At 42.5% G+C, this 19,392-nt stretch overlaps 2 protein-coding genes across 6 annotated transcripts in view; one reads left to right on the forward strand and one right to left on the reverse strand.

Moving 5' to 3' along the window:
* LOC5509709 (polycystic kidney disease protein 1-like 2) overlaps window positions 1–11,502 on the forward strand; it is a 29,958-nt gene extending 18,456 nt beyond the window's left edge. For 4 of the 5 annotated variants that reach the window (XM_048730197.1, XM_048730194.1, XM_048730196.1 and 1 more), the window contains 9 exons: window positions 312–419; window positions 3,276–3,299; window positions 4,026–4,241; window positions 4,797–5,048; window positions 5,210–5,932; window positions 6,602–6,835; window positions 7,201–8,493; window positions 8,923–9,094; window positions 9,591–11,502. In XM_048730197.1, coding sequence (XP_048586154.1) covers window positions 312–419; window positions 3,276–3,299; window positions 4,026–4,241; window positions 4,797–5,048; window positions 5,210–5,932; window positions 6,602–6,835; window positions 7,201–8,493; window positions 8,923–9,094; window positions 9,591–11,365 — 4,797 coding nt within the window. In that variant the 3' untranslated portion in view covers window positions 11,366–11,502. Of the gene's footprint in view, window positions 1–311; window positions 444–3,275; window positions 3,300–4,025; window positions 4,242–4,796; window positions 5,049–5,209; window positions 5,933–6,601; window positions 6,836–7,200; window positions 8,494–8,922; window positions 9,095–9,590 lie in introns of all 5 variants that reach the window. The other variant, XM_048730195.1, reaches the window with a different exon arrangement.
* Window positions 11,503–12,650: 1,148 nt separating this feature from the next.
* Window positions 12,651–18,881, reverse strand: LOC5509733 (galactose mutarotase). Its single transcript, XM_048730199.1, has 8 exons — window positions 18,638–18,881; window positions 18,126–18,172; window positions 16,356–16,510; window positions 15,566–15,775; window positions 14,533–14,614; window positions 13,976–14,117; window positions 13,107–13,278; window positions 12,651–12,855 (listed from the first exon to the last, which is right to left on the reverse strand). The coding sequence occupies exons 1-8, from the start codon at window positions 18,832–18,834 to the stop codon at window positions 12,775–12,777; spliced, it is 1,086 nt and encodes a 361-aa protein (XP_048586156.1). The 5' UTR covers window positions 18,835–18,881; the 3' UTR covers window positions 12,651–12,774.
* Window positions 18,882–19,392: the final 511 nt, after the last annotated feature.

Raw genomic sequence — 19,392 nt, forward strand, 5'->3', positions numbered from 1 at the left:
GCATAAAAACACTTCCTAGATAAGATAATGATAATAATAAAAAGCATTAATTTGGAAGCTTCTACCCTCCTTGTCAAGTCGTCATTTCCGTTAAGCGTCCAAGCCCTAATTATTTGTCCAGTTCTCAGAGAAGTTGGAAAATTTAGTTGCATTTTTAGATAGTATTTATGGAGCATAGCGAAAAGCTACACCAGCCCCTGATTTCACTCGCAGTAGTCTAGCGGGAATGACTATGATTAGATCAGGCACGCGACTGTTAAACTTCAGGACCTTGTTTTAGATCAGTTACTAAGCGGTATTTCTCATCCAAGATCAAGGATTCAATCACTGACGCATGGTCTACTATCATGGTGAACGTGACGAGGCTCGAGGAGTTGAGTCAGGTGGCGGCGGTGGTGGCGGGGGTGACCGACAAGAGGGACGAGCTCTCTATCCAATCACAGGTAAACGAGACGAGCTCTCTATCCAATCACAGGTAAACGAGACGAGCTCTCCGTCCAATCACAGGTAAACGAGACGAGCTCTCCGTCCAATCACAGGTAAACGAGACGAGCTCTCCGTCCAATCACAGGTAAACGAGACGAGCTCTCCGTCCAATCACAGGTAAACGAGACGAGCTCTCTATCCAATCACAGGTAAACGAGACGAGCTCTCCGTCCAATCACAGGTAAACGAGACGAGCTCTCTATCCAATCACAGGTAAACGAGACGAGCTCTCTATCCAATCACAGGTAAACGAGACGAGCTCTCCGTCAAATCACAGGTAAACGAGACGAGCTCTCTATCCAATCACAGGTAAACGAGACGAGCTCTCCGTCGAATCACAGGTAAACGAGACGAGCTCTCCGTCCAATCACAGGTAAACGAGACGAGCTCTCCGTCGAATCACAGGTAAACAAGACGAGCTCTCCGTCGAATCACAGGTAAACAAGACGAGCTCTCCGTCCAATCACAGGTAAACGAGACGAGCTCTCCGTCCAATCACAGGTAAACGAGACGAGCTCTCCGTCGAATCACAGGTAAACGAGACGAGCTCTCCGTCGAATCACAGGTAAACGAGACGAGCTCTCCGTCCAATCACAGGTAAACGAGACGAGCTCTCTATCCAATCACAGGTAAACGAGACGAGCTCTCTATCCAATCACAGGTAAACGAGGCGAGCTCTCCGTCCAATCACAGGTAAACGAGACGAGCTCTCCGTCCAATCACAGGTAAACGAGACGAGCTCTCCGTCCAATCACAGGTAAACGAGACGAGCTCTCCGTCCAATCACAGGTAAACGAGACGAGCTCTCTATCCAATCACAGGTAAACGAGACGAGCTCTCTATCCAATCACAGGTAAACGAGACGAGATCTCTGTCAAATCACAGGTAAACGAGACGAGCTCTCTGTCCAATCACAGGTAAACGAGCCCTCTGTCAAGTAAGAGGTAACGAAACGAGCTCTCCATCAAGTCACAGGTAAACGAGACGAGCTCTCCGTCAAATCACAGGTAAACGAGACGAGCTCTCCGTCGAATCACAGGTAAACGAGACGAGCTCTCCGTCGAATCACAGGTAAACGAGACGAGCTCTCTGTCCAATCACAGGTAAACGAGCCCTCTGTCAAGTAAGAGGTAACGAAACGAGCTCTCCATCAAGTCACAGGTAAACGAGACGAGCTCTCCGTCAAATCACAGGTAAACGAGACGAGCTCTCCGTCGAATCACAGGTAAACGAGACGAGCTCTCCGTCAAATCACAGGTAAACGAGACGAGCTCTCCGTCAAATCACAGGCAAACGAGACGAGCTCTCCGTCGAATCACAGGTAAACGAGACGAGCTCTCCGTCGAATCACAGGTAAACAAGACGAGCTCTCCGTCAAATCACAGGTAAACGAGACGAGCTCTCTATCCAATCACAGGTAAACGAGACGAGCTCTCTATCCAATCACAGGTAAACGAGACGAGCTCTCCGTCCAATCACAGGTAAACGAGACGAGCTCTCCGTCCAATCACAGGTAAACGAGACGAGCTCTCCGTCCAATCACAGGTAAACGAGACGAGCTCTCCGTCCAATCACAGGTAAACGAGACGAGCTCTCTATCCAATCACAGGTAAACGAGACGAGCTCTCCGTCCAATCACAGGTAAACGAGACGAGCTCTCTATCCAATCACAGGTAAACGAGACGAGCTCTCTATCCAATCACAGGTAAACGAGACGAGCTCTCCGTCAAATCACAGGTAAACGAGACGAGCTCTCTATCCAATCACAGGTAAACGAGACGAGCTCTCCGTCGAATCACAGGTAAACGAGACGAGCTCTCCGTCCAATCACAGGTAAACGAGACGAGCTCTCCGTCGAATCACAGGTAAACAAGACGAGCTCTCCGTCGAATCACAGGTAAACAAGACGAGCTCTCCGTCCAATCACAGGTAAACGAGACGAGCTCTCCGTCCAATCACAGGTAAACGAGACGAGCTCTCCGTCGAATCACAGGTAAACGAGACGAGCTCTCCGTCGAATCACAGGTAAACGAGACGAGCTCTCCGTCCAATCACAGGTAAACGAGACGAGCTCTCTATCCAATCACAGGTAAACGAGACGAGCTCTCTATCCAATCACAGGTAAACGAGGCGAGCTCTCCGTCCAATCACAGGTAAACGAGACGAGCTCTCCGTCCAATCACAGGTAAACGAGACGAGCTCTCCGTCCAATCACAGGTAAACGAGACGAGCTCTCCGTCCAATCACAGGTAAACGAGACGAGCTCTCTATCCAATCACAGGTAAACGAGACGAGCTCTCTATCCAATCACAGGTAAACGAGACGAGATCTCTGTCAAATCACAGGTAAACGAGACGAGCTCTCTGTCCAATCACAGGTAAACGAGCCCTCTGTCAAGTAAGAGGTAACGAAACGAGCTCTCCATCAAGTCACAGGTAAACGAGACGAGCTCTCCGTCAAATCACAGGTAAACGAGACGAGCTCTCCGTCGAATCACAGGTAAACGAGACGAGCTCTCCGTCGAATCACAGGTAAACGAGACGAGCTCTCTGTCCAATCACAGGTAAACGAGCCCTCTGTCAAGTAAGAGGTAACGAAACGAGCTCTCCATCAAGTCACAGGTAAACGAGACGAGCTCTCCGTCAAATCACAGGTAAACGAGACGAGCTCTCCGTCGAATCACAGGTAAACGAGACGAGCTCTCCGTCAAATCACAGGTAAACGAGACGAGCTCTCCGTCAAATCACAGGCAAACGAGACGAGCTCTCCGTCGAATCACAGGTAAACGAGACGAGCTCTCCGTCGAATCACAGGTAAACAAGACGAGCTCTCCGTCAAATCACAGGTAAACGAGACGAGCTCTCCGTCAAATCACAGGTAAACGAGACGAGCTCTCCGTCAAATCACAGGTAAACGAGACGAGCTCTTTGTCCAATCACAGGTAAACGAGACGGCTATCTATCCAATCACAGGTAAACGAGACGAGCTCTCCGTCAAATCACAGGTAAACGAGCTCTCTATCCAATCACAGGTAAACGAGACGAGCTCTCTATCCAATCACAGGTAAACGAGGCCAGCTCTCTATCCAATCACAGGTAAACGAGATGAGCTCTCTAACCAACCACAGGTAAACGAGGCGAGCTCTCTATCCAATCACAGGTAAACGAGACGAGCTCTCTATCAAATTATAGGTAAACGAGCTCTCATCCAATCACAGGTAAACGAGACGAGCTCTTTGTCCAATCACAGGTAAACGAGACAAGTTCTCTATCCAATCACAGGTAAACGAGACGAGCTCTCTATCCAATTACAGGTAAACGAGCTCTCTATCCAATCACAGGTAAACGAGACGAGCTCTTTGTCCAATCACAGGTAAACGAGACGAGCTCTCTATCCAATCACAGGTAAAAGAGACGAGCTCTCCGTCGAAGACGAGTTCTCCTTCAAATCGCAGGTGACGGAAGCAAAACGAGATCTCCGTCAAATCACAGATAACGGGAATATCTCCTACTCTTTGTCTAAACCCTTTTTTTTTTCAGGAGAAGACGGTAGCTTTATTGGCCTCTATGGCATCGTATTTTGAGGCTGAGGTCGCGAATAAGAGTAGAACTGACCAAAAGGAGTCTATAGTTCAAAGTTTGGGATCAGGGTTACTTCACGACATGGGTAACATGGTCTGGATATTGTCTGCTTATGCCACACCCCCCACACAACAGGAGTCAAGACAAAAAAGAGACATCACTTCACAGAAGAAGGCAAGAATTTTCTAAATGCTATTAATTAGGGGGTCGACCATTTAGAGTAAGGGGGGAGCTCTTATCTTCCACCCGAAGGGCATGCATGATTTTCCCCTCAATAAGTCACTCCCCACAAAAGTTGAATAGTCTGCCGCCAAAGTTCTTTTGTATATTACAAGATGTACAAGATAAAAAATGACCATCACAAAATCATATTTGTAATGGCCGTGATAATGGTAATGGACATGGTAACTGTCAAGATGATTTTAGTGATTGTGGTAATTATGATGAACCTGATAATATGGAAATGGTGATGACGATAATGGTGATGATGGTAATGGTGATGATGGTGTTGATGATGATGGTGATGATAAAAATGGTGGTGACGATAATGGTGATGATGGTAGGTGATGATGGTGGTGCTGGTGATGGTGTTGGTGAGGATCGTGATGATGATAATGGTGATGATGTTAATTATGATTAAGTATGGTGATGATGATGATATTGGGGATGTTGATTGACCATTCTTACGTTGCGTGGGGTATGATTTGAATTTACTCTATTCTTATTCAGAGTAAAGATATGGTCGTGAAAACCCTTGCGCTTGTGGATCAAGTCGGCGGCAATTTACTGAAAACAAAAGAACTATACGAGAAGCCAAGTGTCATAACAACGCGCATGCTCGATATGGTGATTGACAGGCAGAATCCTTCCCTCATTGGTGGAAAATCATTAGTTAATGGAGGAACTAGGGTACAGTTACCATCCACGAAAGATCTTATAAACGGGTTGACGACGAGGAACAATGAATTCCTTAGCACTCAGGTGAGATAATAAGATTAATAAAAGGAGAATAGAGAATCAACTATAATAATAATTTATAAAACTTTTTTCTTTAGATAGTTATTTCGAAATTCATCCTTAATAAATGAAATGAAAACGATAAGGAGTCGCTGACAATGGTTCTTGAATTCTTCTGTTTACAGATGGTGTCTTTCAAGACAAACCCATACACTTGGAGTAGGCAGGCAGTGAACGTCAAATCTTCGGTCCTGGATTTCAAAGTGCGCAATGCAAGTGGTTTCGAAATGGATATCAGCAACCTGAAAAACGACATCGATCTGTTTATCCCGCAATTAAAATTCCTGCCTCAGCTAAAGCCAGGAGCGTTTTTCGCAAAGCCGAGTATCAACGGAAGCATGCAGTACCACGTGATAACTATCCCAGGAAAAGAGTACGCAGTAACAATCAAAATAAAACCCTTAAGTACTGCAAACCTCACACTCTACGTCCGATATCACCAAAGACCCACTGTCAGCGACCACAACTTCACAGCCACAATACCCAATTACACCCAGTGTAATTATACCAACGGAGGATGGGTGAACTGCTCGTCTGATCCCTTCGCGGTGACGATATCGTTTGTCGACACAGGCCATGTGGGACTGCACTACATTGGCATCGTGTATCACGAACCCATGACGTCACGACGCACCAGGATCAGGAAGGATTGCTCTTCGGGATCAGGAAGGGGTAGGCGGGCACTTTGTGTAGGTGTCAAGGACCCCCCTACTACTTTACCTCCGGTCTACAAGATCATGCCGAGGTTTGATCCTACGAGGGACGTGAACTACACTATGGAGGTGTCTATGGGGGCGTGTTTGTACTGGGAAGAGGGAAGGCAGACATGGTCGTCACGAGGGTGCAGAGTAAGTACCTTTAAAGAATGTCGATCAACCATTCTTTTGAATTGCTTTTACAAAACCAATTATGCGATAAATTTTAGACTAACCATCTAAAGCGAAGTTTTGTACTTCATTTACCAAATTCAATCGAAAAAATCGCAACATGGTCTTCAAAAGGGTGCAGGGAGAAGTAACAAATCCTTTTACGTCCATATATCTACAATCTCTTTGGCATTTTTAACGATCGAATTTTATCCATATAAATAATGCAAAAGAAAAGAAAACAAGAGGCTGACTGAATCTCTTAAAGAACGTGATTCTTCATCAAGCTACTGTCCAATTTTTAGTAGCATGTAGACATAAACTTCACAAGAAAGCAGAGAAACTCTAACTTATGACCCTCCTGAGATTACCTCATAAGAGCTATCTACCGACGCACAGCTAAATAGAGATGGGCGTTCGGAGCTCTAACAGGGATCAGGACATCAGGGCAGTACCAACTTGGGATGTACGCTTTAACAAAGCGAATTTTCAAGTATAAGCATCCTCAAGGGCGAATAAGCAAAGATCTGATGGCACTTTGCCGAGTCAAAAATGACGATATCGCTGTTAATGACGATGTTGCATGAACCAAATGATTCCCGTATCTATGGAGAGAATTCTGATTCCGATACTTATTGATTCTTTCTTCAGGTCGGACCCAAGTCAAGACCCGGATCCCTGCACTGCAAGTGTGACCACTTGACATCGTTTGGCGGCGATTTCTTTGTTTCTCTCAACCCCATTGACTTTGATATCGTGTTCAAAAGATTCCAAGACTTCGATGCCAAGAACTTCGTCGTGTTCTTTGTTGTGTTCAGTATTCTTGGATTATACCTAATCGCTCTGGTCTTTGCGATGCGCGCGGACAGGAAAGATACAGCAAAGGTGAGATAAAAATAAATCCCCTGCTGTCATATGCTTAACATGGCATGTCAAGTTACCGAGACCATTTCACAATAACGTATTGAAGGTTACGGTTTCCTCTGTTCAGCTCTTCGTGGGGCCTTCTCTTCCTTATAGCTTGACGTTACGGAACGTCAGGGGCGTAGCAAGGAGGATGGGCCAATGGGCTCGGGCCCCCTTTCTAGCAGCCAAAGATGCAGTAAATGAATGGAAAAGTTTTCCAAATTCCTTTTGGGCCCACTTTAAAAAAAAATCCTGCCTACGTATATAATGTATATAAGGATAATCAATTAAATGGCACTCCCCTCCCTTGCCCTCCCCTAACGGTTCTGCTGTCTTTTCCACAGGCCGTCGAGAACCTCCACCTTGACATTTCATCAGGAAACTGGTACGAGATCACCATTTACACCGGTGTGTGGCGTAATAACGGCACTACGGCAAATGTCGCTGCCACCATAAGCGGCCAAAATGGCGCCAGCGAGGTCATCCCACTCAGCGATAGGTACAGCAAGAGAAGGCTGTTCGCACGCGCCAGCATCAACACATTTACAGTCTCACTTTCCAATGACATTGGTCCTGTTACCAGTCTCAAGCTATGGCACGACAATTACGGCTCTAACCCCTCGTGGTTCATACACCAAGTTGTCATTACGAACTTGGAGACAGACTCTAAGACCTACTTCGTGTGTAACCGTTGGCTGGCTGTCGATAAGGGTGATGGGCAGCTCGAGGGGGAGTTCAAGGTTGCTTCTAAGAAAGAGTTGTCAAGTTTCAAGTACCAGTTTTACTCACGCTTGTCCAGGAACCTCGGAGACGGACACTTGTGGTTGTCAGTAGTCACCAGGCCTCCGCATAGCCCGTTCACACGCGCACAGAGGCTGTCATGCTGTCTGTCTGTTCTGTACTGTGCAATGGTGGCCAGTGCCATGTTTTATCAATTCGGAGACAAAACAAATTCTACGAAAACCCTCAAAGTCGGCAGTCTCAGACTTAGTCTTAGACAGTTGGTTATTGGCTTACAAAGTGCGATAGTTGTTGTGCCCGTCAATGTACTTATTGTTGCAATATTCAGAAACGTTAAGGCGAGACGCAGATTTGAGGATACTTATACACCAAATGGGCCACCACCCAAGAAGTTCAAGACTCCTGGTTGTCTCCCGTATTGCTTCGTTTACTTGGGTTGGCTTCTTTGTCTGTCATCAGCAGGAGTGGCTGCATCGTTTACGATATTCTACAGTCTCTCCTGGGGCGGGGAGCTGGCCAATCAATGGCTGACCTCAGTGATAATATCCTTTATTCAAGATATTGGGGTGACTCAGCCCCTCAAAGTGGCTACCTTCGCTGTACTCCTTGCCATCATCATGAGAAAACCCGTCGAAGAGAACACCTCGAAGGGCGGCATCAAGGCGCGACTGGAGGTGCAGAAAGGAGCATCAATAACCCCGCCCAAGGGTGAGGAGTTAGAGGAGGCGCGCATGTACCGTCAGAATGTTCTGGAGACGTTAAAAGCTGTGACGGAGATCGTGTTTTACTTGCTCTTTGTCATCTGTTTGTTTGTGTTCGCGTACGCCAATCGAGGATACGACAGGTACCGTCTTACCAAGTCCATCGATGACATCTTCACGTCGTCATTTGAGGAGGTGAGTTAAATTTTCTTGAAGATCTTTTGACATAAGGACCGAATGTTTGTAATAGTAGATTCGTGTAAGTAGTTGTTACATGGAGGTAAGCGTATTGCGAGTTTACGCCGTACTTGCAACCTGTGTCCGGGACAATTCGACCGAGTCCACAGGTTGATGTGGAAGAGAAGGAAAAGGTTTAGAAGGAGGAGGAGTATTTGGTAACTTAAGTATAAAATTGTATTTTTAAGTGGTTACTTCGATTTTTTTTACAAGTTTATTTGTCCAATATGGTTCGACTGAAAATCGCTCTTTAATTATTTCAACCAATAGAATAGTGAACGAATGTGAATGTCCCTAAATTGGTTCTGTCAAAATGTCAAGCAAACGAAAACAAGCTTATTATTAGTAAGAGGGTATCACTATAGCTCTTACCTTCTTATTTCTTAGGTCGACAGGATAGAGGGCTTCTGGGAATGGTCACGTGGGACGCTAGTCCCAGGCCTCTACGACACGAGCTGGTATTCAGCTGGCGGAGCGGTCCTGGATGAAGGTTATATCAGTAATAAGGAGTCGTTTCTGGTCGGAATGCCGAGGTTCAGGCAACTTAGGATGAAAACAGGTTGGTTTGTTTGTCAAGATATTCGCCATCATTATATTAACTTCTATCACCAACAAAATTCATCATCGCCATCTCATCATCATCCTCAAGAGACGTATTATTCAATGAGAAGCGTCCCATGCTTTAGAGTACAACGCGCTCTAACATGGCCACCAAGGCACAGAAAGCCAATGAGATAAGATAGTAAGAGCTAGTTTAGACGCCGTTCTTTTCATGTACCGTTCCAAATGCAAATTAGCCAATTCCATCGTTCTATGTTCATTTGTAACGGCACATGAAAAGAACGGCGTTTGTCCTAGGTCTCACTCTTTCGCATCGTTTTCCTTAAAAGAATTGTCTAGGTGGCCACGGTAGAGCGGGTGTCGCATGGTAAATTGTGTCAACATAACTCTTTCTATATCAGTTTTCAAGTGTAATATTGTACCATAACGCAAAGTTGAAATGGTAGCGAGTGTCTTATTATAAAATATATCAATGATAGATCTTTATCTTTTAGTTTCAAAGTGTAAAATCGAAAAAGAACGCTACAAGTTTGTGAGCAGCTTCGCCCGCTGCCTTGCGCCCTACGAGCCTGAACACGAGTACAGAACCTCCTACAACTTACCCAAATGGATTCCAGTAACAAATACTAGCCACTACGGTAGTGTGTTCAATCTGAGACGTCTCTGTCCGATGCCATGGCGGTACCAGCCCTCTAGCGAACTCAAGACGCTGGCATTCCATGGAAAGCTGAAGAGCTACGCCGGCGGTGGCTTTGTGGCTGACTTGGGTTACAATAAGCGCACGGCATTACTAGTAATTGATGATCTTCAGGCTAATAACTGGGTAGATCTGCAAACAGTTGCTTTGTTCGTGGAATTCACCGTTTTCGAGCCGTCAACAGCGCTGTTCAGCCACGCAAAGTATTTATACGAAATGAGTCCTGCGACTGGAAAACCAACTCTGTATCATAACATACAGACATTGTCGCTCTATGCCAGCCCAGACCTTAACTTTCGAAAGTTCTTCAATGCGATCCAGATAATAATCCTGCTCCTTATATTCTGTTACTTGATCATAGAAGTTGGTAAAGTGCTATCCTTAAAGTGTAAGTACTTTGTGTCGTTCTGGAACTGGTTAAATATGTTGCAGCTGCTCACAGCTATTGCAACGGTAGTCTTGTTCTTCTTCAAGGAGGATTACGTGTCTCAATTCGTGAAGAACGTGCAAAGGAACCCGTACGAAACCACCAGTATCGACTACGTCATACTCTTCTCAGAGTTGGAGCTTTATGTGTTATCTACAGTGGTATTCATCGTCACTATTAAATTCCTGCGACTGCTACGCTTCAATCGTCATATCTGTCAAATGACGGCCTCAATGAAGCATTCATCAGGGAGCATCACGACTTATGCAATCGTCTTTCTTATTGACATGATCGCATTCGCGTTTGTTGCTATCCTCGTCTTGGGAATAACCATTGAGAATTACTCTGACTTCGTAGAAGCGTTGAGTTCTCTCTTCCAAATGTTCCTGGGCGCAGAAATTGATTTCCAGGAAATCCAGTCAGCCAATCGTATCATCGGACCAGTCTTCTTCTTCACTTACATGATCACAATGATATTCATCCTCATCAACATGTTCGTTGCGATTCTTAACGACTCTTACGACAGTGTCCGCCATTTGTCTGGCGGAAAATTTCCGGACACCGAGCTCGGGCACTTCATACGCAAGTACTACAATGAGAAATTCCGAGGGACTTATGAGATATTTAAGCGTCAGTTTGGAATTCTCGGATATCGACATCAAAAGTATTGGCCAAAAGAAAAGGATCGAACCTCAAAAGACATCCTTGGCATGAGCTATGCGTCTCTTTTACCTGACTCGTTCTCTTTCACAAACATTGGTTACAAGACAGATTTGGATGAACATCCGGCAAAATGCGATATCCCGGATGAAGAACAGGAAATCGAAGAGACTATGTCCGAGCATGGGACTGAGACTAGCGCGTCTGCCGCAACAGAAAGCTCGTCGCCAGAGCTTCTAGATCTCCTGTCAGATCTTCCAGAGTCGATAGTGGACGATGACGATACTGTCGATAACGTTCGAGATAAGTTGTCGAATGTCGGAGCAGTGCTGCGGTTGTCTAAGCGATCATACCGTCGGTTCTCGACAAGTGGCGACAAATTTGTTGTCGAGAGAGAAGTCAAGTTGGGCCCATCTGTACAGTTAACATTCACACCGATACTAAGTGAGAGAAAAATCCATCTTCCGAAATCAGACGCAGTATAACACACTACTTGGTAGTATTTCTCTTTTTTCTAGGTATTTTTCATCGAATTTCTTAACAAAAAAAATATTCTCTCAATACATTATGTGTATATAAATTCCTACTGTGAACAATAAAATCAAGAATTTGCAACATTGTACATAAGTGAACTGAAAAATAACTTGTTTAACCATATTTTCACGTTCTGAAGACCGAGGCGTAAAACATCTTCCAATCTTGCGTTGATTTGTATCACTGATTCCAACACGCCTACCGGGAATCATGTGTCCGTGAGGGCCTGGGGAGTGAGGGGGGTGTTTCGGGTGACGTAGCAACATCCAACCACAGGGAACCCAAAACATCAAACAGGGACTGAGCGTACATCAGCCTAAGGGTAGCCTTCTACTCCCTAAACACGGCCATAAATTCTTCCGAAAAGACCTCGCAATTAGTTAGGAAGTATGGGATATTTAACAATTTTCCCCTAGTTTTCCATGGTACGTACCATTTTACGCTACAATATTTTTCATCTTATGATCAAAATGTTGGGGAAATACTGATTCCGCAGTAGATCAGTATCAGTATTTCCACAACATTTTGAAATAACAAATATCTTGGTGTATAAGAGTACATACCACGGAAAAAAGATTTGTTTTCTACAATACAAACAACGAAAAAGTTTGCGACAATTTCGGAGATGACGAATTCCGTGGTATGCCCTCTGATTTGCTATGGCTACCAACGAATCAGAAAGCGGGATTACGCGCAAGTAGAGTAGAAAATGTACTATCACCGAAGAAAAACAGATCGTATAAAAATATTTTATTTTACATTTCATTCATCATTATTTGAATTCTTGTTTTTGATCTTTATAAAAGATTATTCTCTAGTTTATTGGATCAACTGCAAAATTAATATATATTTTCTAACATGGCTAACACATGTATTAGACTCAATAGATGTATAAATTTTTGGAAGAAATGTCATTCTATGACTTGTTCTTTGTGTTATTTCAATGCTACTCTGTCAACAGCTCCTATACCTACCTACCTCCCCCTGATCTATAATGACATCGCTACAAAGTACGATGATAAAGAATATATTGTGAATAGGAACATGAATTGAAATCCAATTGAGATAAAAAGGTGCCAAATAAAACAAAGTTAATTAAATCTTTCCCCTCCCCCCTCTGAGTCCCTAAAACCTTCCCATCTCCCTCCCCCTTCTGGCTCATGTCGTACCCCTGTGGTTCACTATCAGCTCCTTACCTGTTCCCAACTGACTTCCTATTACCTACATATCTCTTTGGCTCCCAGTCACCTCCCATTCCCCCCTGACATACTATCATCCCCCCTGACTCCTATCGCCTCCCTATCCCTCCCTCTCTGCCTGCCTATCACCTTCCCACATGGACTGATCTGGGTTCCTACCCTTATTTCTCCACCAAAAACTGGAAGATGATGTGACGCTTGTATTCCATTCCAGGGCGGAGTACCGTGTTAGGAAAAGATGGCTGTAGACAAGGACAGTTTATTACACTTATTAAGCAGATGACAGGATAAAAGAATGCCAAAAATTAGCTTATTTTGATTGAGAGGGGGGTCCTCATGTAATGGATTGTAAAGAGTCCGTTTCTTGACTGCTTTTGGTTGTAATTGATCAATTTTTAGAATAAATTGCAACTAAGGCAGTCCCAACAAGTAAGCTATTATGGTATAGAATCCATTCCAAAAACTAACAAAATGTCCCATTATTTCATGTTACCTCGTTGATAGCATTTGGGTAGTCCTGAGCTTCAAGAGCCAAGCCATCATGGTTGTGGTAATGAAGCCCTCCTTTTCCTGTGTTCCCCTCAAGGAAGTTCCCTGTGTACAGCTGCATTCCTGGCTGATTGGTGAATATTTGCAGTACTCTGCCACTTTCAGGATGGACAACCCTAAAGCACAAACATCAAGAATGCCAAAAGTTAGCTTATTTTGATTGAGAGGGGGGTCCTCATGTAATGGATTGTAAAGAGCCCATTTCTTGACTGCTTTTGGTTGTAATTAATCAATTTTTAGAATAAATTGCAACTAAGGCAGTCCCAACAAATAAGCTATTATGGTATAGAATCCTGTATAGAAATCCTGGTATAGAACTCTGTCTGAAAGTTGATTAGCAGTAGGGAACGATTTAAGAATTAACAATGTGATTGGGGGGGGGGGGGGCACATCCTTAAGGAGGGTATGGGAATAAATGGTTTGGGGGATGTTATCAGCAGGAAAGCATTATAGTATGTGTGGGATAGTATTAATACATGCAGGATAGTGTAAGTAGCTAGAGGATAGGATAGTTATTTTTATAGTAAGTGCAGGAAAGTAGTGGTATGTGCCGGATAGTACAAGTATATGCTGGATAGTATAAGTATCAGGGCTTTCATTAACTTTCAGAGTAGTCGATGAAGATTGATAAGTAGGGGGTGGAAGTTATTTTATCTTTTAAGTTCAAATATAACTTAAGACATTTAAAAAAAAGTAGCTGGCAATCGGTGGAAAATAGCTGGCGCTTCCGCAGGCCGCCCGGGCCTAATGAAACCCCTGAGTATGTGTAGGATGGTATCAAGTGCAGGAAACTAGTATTATGTGAGATCCTACCTTGCTTTCATGCCTTCTCCTTGATTGAGACAGAAACAGTGATCATATCCTGGGGGAGTTTTGTCAATGTCTTTTCCTATTGCTTTGGGTTTAGTGAAGTCAAATGCACCTTCTGGTTCTCCTGTTACTGGTCGAAACTCCCCTGAGGGGATGGTAAGGAAGTAATGTGAGTCAGAGGCCAACTCCCCTGAGGGGAGGGGTAAGGAACTAATGAAGGTCAGGGGTTGGAACAAACAAACAGAAGCTTAAAGGTTCATGGGGCATACTAGAGGTGGTCTTGAAGAAGGCAACAACTACACAATTATATCCTGTCCTCCAACATCAAATCAAGAACTTCCAAGAAGCTGTTTCGGAATTAATAGTAACAAGATATAACTATTTCATAGAGAAATTACTTTTTCAAACTGGATAATTTTTCTCTGGGCATTCACAATCATTTTACTGGATTTTAACAGAAATTCCCACTGGGTACACACTGGTACTTTTTTACAGGAGACTTGCAGGAAATTTATATTCTGGGAAGTGCAACTTGTGTAGGTAAAAGAACATTATTATATCTGTGGGTATCTGCACTTTATTAGTTGGTAGATACTTGTCGGCATCAATCCACATCACATGACTTAGGACGTCCTTAGCAACCTGGAATCCATGCCATTATAAAAAAAAAAAAACTGAAAATAATAAGCAAACATAAATAATACAAAATAATAAACATATTTGAATACTGTGTAACTTATAAACAAATAGACAAAGAAATAAACATAATTACATAATAATAAAAATAAACATAATAAATAATTTACACAAGTAATAAACAAATAACAATAAGCATACACAAATAATTAATTAACACAAGTAATGAACATGTATAAAATTAACATATATAGTAATTAATAAACAAATAGACACAAGTACTAAACATCTAGCTATAAATATATTTAAATAATTGGCCAATTAGGTTATAAAATGAAAAAAATAAACATTGAAGATCTTGGAAATAAAAAGAGGTAGGGTTTTTGAGGTGAATAGACACAAGTACTAAACATCTAGCTATAAATATATTTAAATAATTGGCCAATTAGGTTATAAAATGAAAAAAATAAACATTGAAGATCTTGGAAATAAAAAGAGGTAGGGTTTTTGAGGTGATAAATTTTTCATGTAAAGTAAAAAGCTGTGTATATACATAAAAACAACATGCAGTTGACAGGCAGGGGGTGGAACACTGGGGGGCACTCCCCCCCCCCTCTAATAATTTTAAAAAAATTATAAGGAAATGACCATTTCGAGGCCTGCTACAGCAGTGGTAGAGGAGGAACAGGTTTTTACATCTCTGACCTATGATCCCTGATTGAAGCTGGGACCTGAGAAGTGGGTTGAGAAGTGAAGCCTGTGCCGCACAGCCATCACAGACAGCTTTATGCCTGCTTCTTCTCAGATCCCTGCTCCCAGATAAGGATTAGGTAACAGGATGCTGTATTTTTTCAATAGAACTGTTTCTGGTTCTTATTTGGAAAGTATTTTAATGGGAAATTTAGGCCTAACAAAATATTATCGTAGAGATAGATGTTGAGTGGAAATCATACTCACCTGTCCCGCTAAGTTGAAGTAGGAGTGGTTGGTGAGATTGATAGGTGTAGCTTTACTTGTCGTCGCACTGTAGTTGATTCTGATTTCATTATCTTCTGTTAGACTGTACGTAACAGTGACTTTGACTTTTCCAGGGAAACCCTCTTCTCCATCATGGCTTGTGTAACTCATCTTAACATGATCTTCTTCTATACTGCTCTGCCACAAAACCTGACACAGCAAATATGAAACATATAGTATTTAGCTACCTCTACTGTAAATTGAATACAGTTTGCAAATGAAAGGCACTTTAAAGAAGGCCATTCACTGCCATATTATGCTCCCTTACAATACCCAGTGAATCCACTCCATCAGCTAACTCAAGCTAGTTACTGAGAAACTTTCAATAAATACCATTCAAATATAAGACTTCAATCATGAATGGTTATTTTTAAGTTTTCTTGCAAATAAACCACTGTATTTTCAATTGTAAACAATAACAAAGGAGTGGTTGTTTGGCATTTTTTGCTAAAATGTTTTTCTTTTGTCAATAAAATTTCCTGTTTTGGTGATTCAAGATCTGATAAAGGGATAATGCTCAGCAAAACTACTCCAGGGGAATTTTAACAATATGTTTATTTATTTGCCTTTTTCCACAAACCTACGCAGACAACTAATCTACAGCTTGTTTTAAGTATTCAGTTGTTGTACTGCTTATACTGCTTATACTATATATATTGTCTTATACTTGCTTGTAATTTAATGATTTGAATTGATTTTGGTTTTTTGGGTCAATAATGCTTCTACACACCTTGTTGAAGCCTATGAGGCCGCCATGAAGACAGTTTGGACCATTATTCTTAGCAAGATGGTACGTTTTACCATCAAGTGTAAACTCAGCATTTGCAATTCTATTGGCGACACGCCCAATTGTACTACCAAAGTATGGTGGATTGTCTTCAAAGCCTGAGGAATTTTAGCAAGAAATTATTGTTTATCATGTTTGTTTATCATGTCTGCAAATTTTCTATCACAAATGATAACAGGCTAGGAATGCTAAGAAAGAGCAATCCAAATGTGCTGGTACATTTATTTTGTTACTTTAAGGGATTGTGTTTGGGCACTTTTTGTATATAGTCCAACTTATATAACATGAAAAATGGCTACATTCCAAATGAAGCAGCATAGAATATATCCTAGATGACGGTTTGATACATTTATAACATCACATCACACACACAATATGAATAAATGGCTGCCATTGATGGCATAAGGTCTAAAAAAGCCTGGGGTGAGCAAGAATTTCTCAACTTACACTGTTCTAGGAGAGGAAAAACCACTGAAAAGAACAACAACAACACAAACAACTGAAGTGGATACCCAAATATTGTTTGTAATGTCCTAATAAAGAATGGCCCAAGTGAGAATGAAAAAAGCCCTGGGAGGGGGGGGGGGTACTCACTATTTCCATCAGACTGGGATCATCGTTGTATCTTTGAGGGTGTAAATTTGGAGCCTTGGGTATCTTTTAGGGGTGAAAATAAGAATGCACAGATTTTTTGTTTTATTCAGTATCTTTTAGGGTGCTATTATAGACATCCCTCATTTAAAACTTCTAGGTCAGGAAAGAGCATTTAAATGTGTCAATCTTCCATTAGAGTCAGTTTAAAATGAAAGTTTTTATCACAATTTTTTTACGTTTGAGTTATCTTTTAGGGGGTAAATTCATGCCAAACCATGCCCACTTTAGTATCTTCTAGGGTTGCTTAAAAAAATCCAGGCGATGATCCCCGTCCGTTTGATATCAGAGAACCCCCCCTCCCCTGAAAAAACGCTTGTTTTCAGCGGTCAGCTAAATGGGCTGGCAGCGTTTCACTTTCGCTCTGTAACGTTTGTGCTCTTATCCTTCCTATATGGGATATGGTGCTCCAAATTGCTCCCTGTATAATTGTAATATGCCTGACATGAAGATCTTAGCATAGCTGGGTGGAACAGTTTTCCACCTCTCGAAAGCCTGGTTTCCAACGAGGGCTTACCTGATAGTAACCTGGAAATGTCGTCTTCTAGACATTCCAATTATCTCCAGGTCGTCTAAGATCTAGCACACCTCTACGAGATACTTTGTCCATCAAGCGGCAAGCAAAATTGCAGTGCTTCCAGGGTTCTGATCAGTTTTTGCTAGTATTATTGCTACCCACTATCCTGATGTCATCTTTGGTTGTGAGTCAAAACTCAGCCCTGACGATCCCACATATTCCTCTTTCCCAGACTAACCAGCAGTTGCAGGCCAATGTCATGGCCTTTAACTATTTGTTCTTTCCAAGAACAATACGTACCTGGAACATTCTTCCTGACAAAGTAGTGAACGCTGCTGATCTGCCCTTATTTAATTTGGCAGTAGCACTTGCAATAAGTCAACTTAAGGTGCCCAGTCACCTTCACAGGCTATAGATCAGCCCTGTCTGTCTCTCCCATTATTAGAGCAATCTATTTTGAGAAGTACCTATTCTAAGTTCAAAACAGAATTGTTTGATAAATACAGTAACTTACAAGATTTATACTTTCAATATTATATATTTACCTTTGATGTCATCATATCCCAGCGTGATGTCTTCAAAGGTGCCATTTCTGTATAAAATAAATAATAATCATTTCTAAATATTCAGAATAACAGGCAGGACTTGAGGGGAGGTGTTTTTTTTTTTTCAATTTTATTTTATAATTCTGTGCTGTTGTATTTTTATCATGATATCATGAATATATTTTTTTTCTCTTAGTCTATAAATTACCTTACTTTGAAATAGCATAGTATCGATTTTTTTTTTTAAATATTGGAGGTTTTGGTACCCCCCCCCCCCTCCTTGCGGTATAAAATGAACTAGAAATTGCCTTTATGCAAGTTTGTAATTAAAAAAGCGAAAGGTCTCTATGTCTAGAATGTCGTAGGTATCTGCAAACTCTAAAATATTTTAGGAACTTAAGCGTTTATAGCTTTGGTCAATGAAGCTATTGCTCCACTAACTGTACGAAAGCACGCAAAGGCACGCATGCGGACATGCGACAAATATTTCTCACAGCTCCCTTCCTCCTAACCTATCAGGAGTCTTGACAGCAATTATGATCGCTCCAAAGGATATCACTTCTACTTGTACTCCATTCATGTTCGTAAATGTGTACTTGTAGACGTCTTTGCCGGCTTTTGTCTGCCCGTACAAACTCTTTTCAATCTTGGCGGACGCCATCTTGGATATCATGCAACAAAAGAGAAGTCGCAATGCACTCTGGAGCATTTTGGGGTAGGGGGGAAGGGAAGTCTCTCGCGCGCCGTGTGCTAGTCAATTTTTCACAGTCATTATATTTCGCGCAAGAGTAATCGGGTCGGTTGGTTATTAAAACAAGAAACGCTTGAGCTATCACGCTGTCAACAAAACCACCGATCTATAACACTACCTGTAACCACATATTACAAAATGTGTGATTTACCGGGTAGCGCCCCCTCTACAATAACCCCCCAGCCCAAAAAAAGGACTTATTCGAATCATTACGGTATGCACGTGCGCTACTGAGCAAAGGAGAACAAAAGACAAAAGACGGCAATATCACCGCGTGCTGTGCATGATGACGAAATTACCATACTACTATAGCAACACGCTAGTTCCCAAGAGAGGCAAGCGAGAAATAGACCCCGATATTTTTCAACCTCCATCTCAGCGAGCTGTGCTTGGCGTAACCGACTAAGACAGGCCTGGGATCCTGGTTATTTCCTCCCCATTAATGCGCGGGTACCTCAGGTGCCTTTGTGTTGTACAGTTTGCTAGATAGCGGTGCTGGAGCCGAAATCTTCAGCT

Source organism: Nematostella vectensis, chromosome 7, assembly GCF_932526225.1.
Source record: "Nematostella vectensis chromosome 7, jaNemVect1.1, whole genome shotgun sequence".
In the NCBI taxonomy this organism is placed as follows: domain Eukaryota; kingdom Metazoa; phylum Cnidaria; class Anthozoa; order Actiniaria; family Edwardsiidae; genus Nematostella; species Nematostella vectensis.

Bases quoted from the DNA above. Each gene is read 5' to 3' on its own strand.
- LOC5509733 (XM_048730199.1), bottom strand. From the start codon at position 18,834: ATGCTCCAGAGTGCATTGCGACTTCTCTTTTGTTGCATGATATCCAAG. The intron at 14,615-15,565 runs GTGAGTATGATT...CATGGATTCCAG, and splicing joins ACTTCAACTTAGCGGGACAG to GTTGCTAAGGACGTCCTAAG. The intron at 14,118-14,532 runs ATATAATAATGT...CCATCCCCTCAG, and splicing joins TAAAGTGCAGATACCCACAG to GGGAGTTTCGACCAGTAACA.